The sequence below is a fragment of the Lygodium microphyllum genome, chromosome 2 (assembly GCF_053477565.2).
Source record: "Lygodium microphyllum isolate KBCC chromosome 2, Lygodium_microphyllum_v1.1.10, whole genome shotgun sequence".
Lineage (NCBI taxonomy): Eukaryota > Viridiplantae > Streptophyta > Polypodiopsida > Schizaeales > Lygodiaceae > Lygodium > Lygodium microphyllum.
In genome coordinates, this window is record NC_141136.1 from 129,112,809 (window position 1) to 129,122,651 (window position 9,843).

At 41.4% G+C, this 9,843-nt stretch overlaps 1 protein-coding gene across 2 annotated transcripts; it reads right to left on the reverse strand.

Annotated features, from left to right (window-relative positions):
• Nucleotides 1-498: 498 nt before the first annotated feature.
• On the reverse strand, nt 499-5,278 carry LOC148040311 (uncharacterized). 2 transcript variants are annotated; one of them, XM_087666482.1, is made up of 4 exons: nt 1,743-5,278; nt 967-1,669; nt 769-870; nt 499-672 (listed from the first exon to the last, which is right to left on the reverse strand). In XM_087666482.1, exons 2-3 carry the CDS (start codon nt 1,542-1,544, stop codon nt 798-800), a joined length of 651 nt encoding a protein of 216 aa, XP_087522608.1. In that variant the 5' UTR covers nt 1,545-1,669; nt 1,743-5,278; the 3' UTR covers nt 499-672; nt 769-797. The 2 variants fall into 2 exon arrangements, with proteins under 2 accessions (XP_087522608.1, XP_087522602.1); XM_087666476.1 differs by having other exon boundaries at nt 967-5,278.
• Nucleotides 5,279-9,843: the final 4,565 nt, after the last annotated feature.

Below are 9,843 nucleotides of genomic sequence, written 5' to 3' on the forward strand. Positions count from 1 at the left end.
ATGTAAAAAAAATCTAAAGTGTGGCTTCCTTTTAGATTTAGAGAGCCAATGCCACTTTGGGCATTATTGATAGTATCCATGGTTCAAAATATTAGATTTTTTTGGATAACACTACAAGATATAGGCCTTATACCGACATTAAAAGTGACGAAAATGTAAATAACAAAATTTTCCCCCGACATCGCAAAAAGCTTCATTATTGGCGATGCCATAAAACAATCGTTATCAGCGTCGCGTCGATGCGACGCTGATACCGACGCAAATAACGATGCTGATCATGATGCTCTGTGACACTAATAACGATGCCAATAACGACACGTGCATGTAATTTTGCGACGCTAATAGCGACGGTAATATGGAAAAAAAATTTGTGGCAAGCACTATGTACTTTATTTAGGCCATACAAAATAGTTTCTACACTGTGTACAATGCTCATGTAAACAAAAACAAAGTGTACTTAAATCATAACAATGATACATGAAATAAATACATGATCGCATAATGAAATCGACTGGTATAATAATGGCAAGATATAAGGACTACATAGAAAATGTCTACACAGATCAGGCGACCAAAAAAAGAAGGGTATGTGAGCTCCAGGGATCCAAGGGCGAGCTATACATCCTCGCTATCCGAAAGCTCATCCCGTCGCAAAGGAGCATCGAACGGACTCTGCAAAAAAAAAAAACAACTACACATCATTCCACCATACAATAATGCATTCTAATTAAACATGGTAACTACGGACAAGAAAGATGAGTGACTTACAAGGCCGCCACGTCTATACAATTGGTCGATCAATGCAGTGAGACTGTGCCTCTCTGCATATCGAGTCTCAAGGCCAGTCGGATCGCGATTTGTAATGGAGTACTGCAAAAAAAACAAAATACTAACTGTTAGAAACATGATTGTCAGTACAAAGGATATTGCAAAAAAATAAGCAAGCAAAACAAAAGAAAAACTTACAAAGTCCTCCAGATATGTGATGAGTCCACCTCGTTCTCAAAGAATTCTTGGACTCCTGTATTTCCATCATTCTTAGCCGATGCTGGCTCCAAGCTTTCAGTGGCCTCCACCCCTTGCAATATCGACCCCTCTATTTGCATATTGTCCTCATCTATGCTTAGAACATCGCTTTGATCATATACTCTCGCACTTCGGGGAGTTGAAGGTATAACATACCACCATCGAGGTTGTCGAGGGTTTGGATAGAAGATTACTTGTTCACAAACACATACAAGAGAGATTAAACTATTGTGATATGTACCATGTCGTAATACAATTAACAAACAAATGAGCTCATGCACTTGTTCACAATGGGCCGGCAACACAAAGGTGTCACGCAAATCCGTCCATTTTTTTTTTGAATCTATTTCGAGAAATCCAGATGGACCTCGTCGAACTCTTGCTCCAGCTCCTTCAAGTACCACTTTAAACCATTGCACATTGAATAGTATCATGGAGAAGCTATGATAATCTACCATAACAATACTTTGCAAGTTCCCAAAATACTCCATTTCATCTATAACTGTGTTTGGATCCATTGCTCGTCATCGACTCTCTTGCTCGAACCTTGCCATGATATCACAGTCCATTGTAGAGCGCATTTTGTCAATACGCTCCATGCGAAAATGCCCTCCACGCGACTACGCGCACTATATATTTTGTACTGTACATTGAAACACTCAAATTAGTTGTCGCATATAAAATATAGATAACACAAATTCTAAATACATCATCACCTTTGGACTACATCCCCTTGAGAATTTCCACTCCTCAATTGATACCTCTGCCCCTTCGCGAGATGCTACGGTCAAAGCTCCATGCAACCATCGCGTTGACATGAACTGCAACATCTCCTCCATGCCCTCAGGATATCAAATCGGTTGATGCGCATACTACATCAAAATTCAGATCGCGCTTCCTCTCGATCTTGCCTAGCTTGCTAGTACCTGGCAAGCCACGTCTCCATAGAGGCATGGTGCAACATACAAAAGCGATTCACCTTCTCCTCCATTGCAGCATCCATTCTTTTTTCTACCTCATTTCCAACCACCACATCTCTGGTCAGTCTATCATCGTCCTTCAATGACCATAGCATTTTGTTGTAGCCATTGTGAAATATGCACTAGTGCCTCAGACACCAACCAACCTTCAGCCATGCTACCTTCTGGCCGAGCTCATTGTCGCACAAAGCCTTTCAAGGTTTTCATGAAGCGCTCCAAGAAGAACATCCATCGCATATGGAAAGGTCCAGTAATCTCCACTTCATCTATAAGATGCACAAGAAGGTGGATTTGTATCGTGAGCATACTTGTAGGCATGTATTTCTCAAAGAGACAGATCGTCTCCACTACTCCTCGCCTTGCGGATTCAATAGAGGACATCTTAATCTCCTTGTGTGAGATCCATTGCACTAAAGTGGACAACTTGTAAATGGCCCCGCATATTTCTGGAGTAAGGCATCCTGCGATCGCGATCGGTAGTACAAACTGCCACAAATGACAAAGCATTATGAACAATGGCTACACTCCAAATAGCAAAATGTGCACGCCAATTACAATCCATTCGTAGTACAAACCTGACATATCTTATGCCAGTCATGAGATTTTAGCCCTGATAATTGGCCGTCTTTAGAAAATACAGACCTGAGAGAATGCATCATATCCGTCGGAGTGCCGATAGACTTGATTATTTGCTTCCAAATGCGCTCTTGTTTAGTGGACAAAACCCAAGGAGCACGAGGTAGCTACACATGACTATCAGCACTCGACTGCGGCCAAAGCACGTCCATCTTGCCTACCTCATTCAAATCCATTTGTGCCCCTATAGTGTCTCTCTTTCCTGTGATGTGGTCCCATAGCAAGCTGCCCACATTCTTGAAAATATGCATGGGATCCAACAAGTGGTTAATCTGTAAGTGGGTCCAATATGGCAACTCATAGAAAACTAAGAACCATTGCATTGCATTTGGATGTGACTCCGCGTGGACCATTTTTAGCTCGTACCAGCTTGCGGCATTCATACGTGTTGGAGATCGTCCAAGAAAACCTTCCCTGAGTTCATGACCCTCTGGCAAGAAAGCGGCGTGTCCTTGATATACCATCTTCTTCATGGTTCGTGACCTTCAGGAATCTAACTGTGGCCCGCACAATGGACATGCATGATAACCTGAGGTAACCAGACATGTTCCAACACCTCTATCCAGTGAATACAAAGACGAGATAAAATATAGATATTACCAATGAGAACAGAAGCCTATTTACTTGAGCACTCTCCGAATCCCAGAAAGTCATGCATTGTCCACATGAGAATGGCTCGAATATCGGCAAATCATCGACCGTCGCGCTTGCTCATATCTTGTATGGTGACCCCCTCCTCCCACAAAATCTTAAGCTCACCGACTAATGGACAAAGATACACATCCATATTTTTGACTTTGTAGTGGTCGAGTACGAGTAAGCTAAGGATGAGATGTCCTTTCTTCGTAGAAAGCCATGAAGGGATATTGTAGTTGACAAGGACTATAGGCCACACACTGTAAGAAGTTGAGCGCAGACCGAATGGGTTCACGCCATCCATTGCAAGACGGAGCCGAAGATTCATTGTCTCTCGAGCAAAGCCTGGGAAGGTAGAGTCAATGTGGCTCCATGTGTGTGAATCCGCTGATACTCGTTGAACTCCATCTATGGACCTATTCTACGCATGCCATGTTGTCAAGCTCACCATGCTGGATGTACGAAACATGTGGTTTATCCGGGGGATACGCGAAAAGTGTCTAAGAACTTTTTGAGGGATGGTTTGCCCTTGCAAGTCGTGTTGATACTTGTGAGCACCACACTTTGGAAATGTCTCCATAGTCTCATATTTTCCTCGAAACAATATGCAACCAGTGATACATGCATGGATGTTGTTGTAGTCCATGCCGAGCTTTCGTAAAACATGTCATGCATCATCACGAGACTCGGGCATGTTATTTGCAGGTGGTAATATATGATATTTTAGTAACATGAAAAAAGTCATAAAACACCTTGAAAAAGCACAAATGCTTTTAACGATAGTGCCGAAAAGAAATCAACGAAACGTACGTACAAGGTATCTGAACAACTCAGTCACACTCACATCCCTCCACCCATATTTTGCTTGCACACTTAGGAGTGCAAGCAGTGTCTTCAAGTGAGATACTTGGCACCCATCATATAATGGTATGGATGCTTCCTCTCTAAGCAGATCAGAAGCCTCGACATCCATGGGAATCAATGCATCGATCATTGCCTCTATCTCAGGCTCCAAGATTGTAGGTAGGCCTGGAAGGCTGCCTATCTCCTCTAGTATTGATGGTATAGATTGAGTAGTACCTTCCAAATGGTGGATTGATTCAGGTCACTCCATCCATCGCACGCCCACGAACTCTTCTAATTGGCCGCAAAGGGTACACTCCTCCTTGGGACGAGACGTCACCTCCCTGGATAGAAAATTTGCTAGCCACACCCAATCTTTTTGTATATGATATTCAATTAGCTTGGGAGTACAATGCATGATTGATATTAGCTTTTCTTACCATTTGCTGAAAATCCAAGATCGCCTGATCAATGATCTCAGATTGAAACTCACCGAAGCGTCGTACATGTTCTATAGACAATCGATGTTTTCGTCTAATTCCCAACTTGCATTGAGAGCAAGGACATCGGACATGCTGATTAAGATACGCTTGCGATCTTGAACAACAAGACCTTCATCATTTTCCATTTTGTCTAGGTTATGACAAACAATTTGTTTTTGTTATCATTCTTTTTTTCTTTCTTAAATTGTTTGAGAAGGGATTTCTTCTCTTGTAACTCAGCAAAAATTAACGTATGTAAAGCCTCCACCCACCCATCCACAAATTAACGTATATATGTCGGAGTGTTTTCTGTCTCATGGTGTTGCATCAGACCTCACCACCACTCTCTCTTTGTTTTTTATTCATTCATTATCTCATCTCCTTCCATCTCTCTCTCTTTTTCTCTTTCTTTATTATGCTGTATGTTTATTCCCTCTCTCTCGTTCCTTCTTCTTTTTTCTCTTCCTCCCCCTCTCTCATTTTCTTTAGTGATCACATCTACGACTACGACGAAGACCACGACCATGATTACGACTATGACCACGACCACGACCACGACCACGACCATGACCACGACCACAACCATGACTATGACTATGACTCTGACGACCACAACCACGACTACGACTACGACCATGACCACAACCACAACCACGACTACCACTACCACTACCACTACCACGACTACGACCACTACCACTACCATGACTATGACTATGACTATGACTACTACCACGATGACGACCACGACTACGATTACCACCACCACCACCACCACCACCACCACCACCACCACCACCACTACCATGACCACTACCACTATCACTACCACTACCACGACCACGACTACCACTACCACTATAATAACCAAGAAAAGAAGAAAAAAAAAACAACAACAACAACTCTACTACTACTACAATAAACAAGAAAAGAAGAAAAACTACTACTACTACAACAATAAACAAGAAAACTAAACAACAATAAACAAGAAAAGAAAAAAAAAAACTACTACTACTACTACTACAAACAACAACAATTAATTTCATTTTCTCTCTTCCTCTCCCTCTCTCATTTCCTCTCCCTCCCTCACCCTCTCCCTCTCTTTCTCTCTTTCCCTATCAGGTTTAATGTTTTTTCTCTATTTTTCTCTCTTTTTCTCTCTCCTCTCCCTCTCTCATTTCCTTTTCTCTCTTTCTCTCCCTCTCTCATTTCCTCTCCCTCCCTCACCCTCTAGACCCTCTCTTTCTCTCTTTCCCTATTATGTTTAATGTTTTTTCTCTCTTCTCTCCCTCTCTCATTTTCTTTTCTCTATTCCTCTCCCTCTCTCATTTCCTCTCCTTGCCTCACCCTCTCCCTCTCTTTCTCTCTTTCCCTATTAGGTTTAATATTTTTTCTCTCTTTTTCTCTCTCCTCTCCCTCTCTCATTTTTTCTCTCTCCTCCCCCTCTCTCATTACCTTTTCTCTCTTTCTCTCCCTCTCTTATTTTTTCTCCCTCCCTCACCCTCTCCTTTTATTTCTCTCTTTCCCTATTAGGTTTAATGTTTTTTCTCTCTCCTCTCCCTCTCTCATTTCCTCTCCCTCCCTCACCCTCTCCCTCTCTTTCTCTCTTTCCCTATTAGGTTTAATGTTTTTTCTCTCTTTTTCTCTTTTTTTCTCTCTCCTCTCCCTCTCTCATTTCCTTTTCTCTCTTTCTCTCCCTCTCTCATTTCCTCTCCCTCCCTCACCCTCTCCCTCTCTTTCTCTCTTTCCCTATTAGGTTTAATGTCTTTTCTCTCTCCTCTCCCTCTCTTTCTCTCTTTCCCTATTAGGTTTAATGTCTTTTCTCTCTCCTCTCCCTCTCTCATTTCTTTTTCTCTCTCCTCTCACTCTCTCTTCTCTCCCTCTCTCATTTTCTTTTCTCTCTTCCTCTCCCTCTCTCATTTCCTCTCCCTCCCTCACCCTCACCCTCACCCTCTCCCTATCTTTCTCTCTTTCCCTATTATGTTTAATGTATTTTCTCTCTCCTCTCCTTCTCTCATTTTTTTTCTCTCTCCTCTCTCTCTCTCATTTCTTCTCCCTCCCTCACCCTCTCCCTCTCTCTTTCTTTCCCTATTATGTTTAATGTTTTTTCTCTCTCCTTTCCCTCTCTCATTTCCTTTTCTCTCTTCCTCTTCCTCTCTCATTCCCTCTCCCTCTCCCTCTCTCTCTCTTTCCCTAGTATGTTTAATGTTTTTTCCTTCCTCTCCCTCTCCCATTTCCTCTCCCTCCCTTTCTCTCTTTCCCTATTATGTTTAATGTTTTTTCTCTCTTCCTCTCCCTTTCTCTTTCCCTATTATGCTGAATGTTTCCCTGTCTTTCCTCTCCCTCCCTCTCCCTCTTCCTCTCCCTCTCTCATTTCCTCTCCCTCCCTCTCCCTTTCTTTCTCCCTTTCCCTATTGTGTTTAATGTTTTTTCTCTCTTTTTCTCCCTCTCTCAAATCCTCTCCCTCCCCCTCTCTTTCTCTCTCCCTTCCTCTCCCTCTCCCTCTCTTTATCGCTTTCCCTATTATGTTTAATGTTTCCCTCCCTCTCCCTCTCCCGCTCTCATTTCCTCTCCATCCCCCTCTATTACTCTCTTTCCCTATTATGTTTAATGTTTTCCTCTCTCCCTCTCCCTCCCTCTCCCTCTCTCATTTCCTCCCCCTCCCCCTCTCCCTCTCCCTCTCTCATTTCCTCTCTCTCCCTCTCCCTCTTACTCTCTTTCTCTCTCATTTCCTCTCCCTCTCTCAATACACACAAATTATACCAAAAACAAGTAAAAAAGAGAGAGAAAAGTTAGTGCATTCGAGGAATAACTGGTTAGAAAGAATCGGTAGATTCTTTTTCCGCCTTTGCACATTTGGATGACATTAATCATAAAGAAGTCTTGATTGAAGAAAAGAGAAGAAGAGAAGATGAACCAGGGCCTTCCTCTTCTGGCCCTCCGAAACGGGTAACTAGAAGACTGCCTGAACAACCAAAGCTTGCTGAAAATATAACCCTAGATCAAGAGATGGAAGATGCGCTACAAATAAAGAAGACCAAAGGAAATAAGAAAGGCAAGTAGTCAAGCTACAAATTGCAATCTGACATAGAATCTACAACCGATCTCAAACGAATCCTACAAGAACAAATTCTGGGAAGCAAAATTGAATTCACTTTAGACGAAATTCTTGGAATTGCCAAACATGAATTCCATGATGTAATTATTAATATAATCAAAATGAAAAGACAATATGTTGGTGATGAAGCTAAAGAAACAATGCATGTTTTTTTGCAAGTTCTTCGAGTTTTTGTGTAGGATGAAGAGAAGCTGACTTCACAAGGAATTCATCTTGAAGGACTTAAAGAATTAATTGCAGCAATTGAAGCTAAAGATAAAGAAAGCATGAATGCAAAAATTAAAGAAGTGAAAGATGAAAATGTAATGGTCAGCTGGTCCAAACCAGTTGGGCAGCCCATCTCTCAAAAAGAAGGTCGTCTACAGCACATGCATGAGGAGGAAGAGGCTCGGTTCATTCCAAGCAATCAATACTCCTGTACGCATTGGGCAAGAGCAACAACAAAGACGGTTGTCAAAATTGGAGAAAAAGAAACACCATGTATTGCACTCTTAGACTATGGCTCGGAGATAAACGTCATGGAAAGGAGTCTCTATGAAATTGGCGGATGGCCCATAGATGTTGATCAAGGTTGGTGAATGAGAGCTGTAAACAACTCTTTTGGAGAGCTATATGCTGCATGTCCTAATGTGCATGTAACTATTAGATACATAAAAGAACATTTTCACTTTTTTTGTTCAAGACTCTTGTAGTTACCCTATCATTCTTGGACAGCCTTACATTTCTAAAGCCCGCTTGGAAACAAACACTCTTGATGATGGGTCTTCCTATACTAGAATCTGAAGCAAGGATAATGAATGAGCTGTCCAATTTCTTACTATGTGTTAACCATCATCGAAATAGAGATCGACTGTGTGATTATCCTATGCCTCCTAATGCTCGAGAATTCAAGGATTTTCGAGTTGCAGTGCTATAAAAGGAGGCTATGGCAGTGCGTCATGTAAAAAGATTGAACCTCCTTATGCTACAGAAATTATGTCTCTAGCAAGTCTGTATGTATTTACATCCAATAGTATGGGCTATTATAAGTCTCTTCCGGCCATGACTAAAGCTGAAAGAAAATATTTATGTCATGTAAAAAGGGAGCTGAAAACTTATGACATGATGGCTAAAAATGAAGATATTTAAGGCATTTTTTTTGGAATGATTACTACTGACACATTGGCTAAAATATATGTAGTTGCTCATATAGAAAATCAGGCTACTGAAAATCAATCCATAGAAGTATGTACATTGGATTTTTATCAAACAATTCAAGAATTTGTTGAGCAGGAAGACATTGGATTACTCAACAATGCTGAAGCACAAGTGGAGACAAAATACAAGATAGTGGATAAGAAAGTCAAGCCTATGGCAGTTCCATTGCCTCCTAAAAGTGAAGGGCTGGCTGATAGGGCAATAAATCAATCAAGTCTTCGTGACCCTTTCAACATTGGTCACAAGTTCACATCTGAAAGTATAAAAAAGATCAAAATAGGTGAAAATTATTTCCTTTTGCCAACCGAAAAACTCTCTTTTATGCGAATGCTAATGAAACATGGAAAAGCTTTTGCATTTCAACCAAGTGAAATAGGTTGTGTGGATACAAATATTGTGGCTTCTATGACTTGACATCAGCCTACAATCCTGAAGGCAATGGAAAGAGTGAGAGAGGTCATCAACCTATTCTCAAAGCTCTAGCAAAGTCTTGTAGAGGAAAGATTCAAGAATGGCCTAAAATGCTATCTTTTGCATTATGGGCTGACCGAACTACTCGCAGTTTAGTGACTGGCTATATGATAGCTGAACTTATGTATGGAAAACAACCAATTATGCCAATTGAAAGATCTAATCTCACATGGAGTCTTCTACCTTGGAAGGAAGGCATCAGTAGAGAAGAGTTGCTGACTTTGCGCATATGGCAACTAGAAATAAGGCCTGAAGATGTTCAAGCAGCTATTGAGAAGCTAAAGACAGCAAGACTATAGAACAAAAGAAGATTTGATAAGCAACATCAACTTTGGCCAAGAGTAATTCAAGAAAATGATTGGGTGCTTGTCTATGACAACAGCCTAGACAATCAATACAATGCTTCTAGGAAGAGGGTGAAGCGTTGGTTTGGCCTGTATGTGGTAAAGGTTAT

Excerpts from the sequence above, each read along its gene's own strand:
- LOC148040311 (XM_087666482.1), bottom strand. The coding sequence starts at position 1,544 with ATGGATCCAAACACAGTTATAGATGAAATGGAGTATTTTGGGAACTTG. Across the intron at positions 871-966 it reads TCACATATCTGGAGGACTTT|TACTCCATTACAAATCGCGA; the intron begins GTAAGTTTTTCT and ends TTTTTTTTGCAG.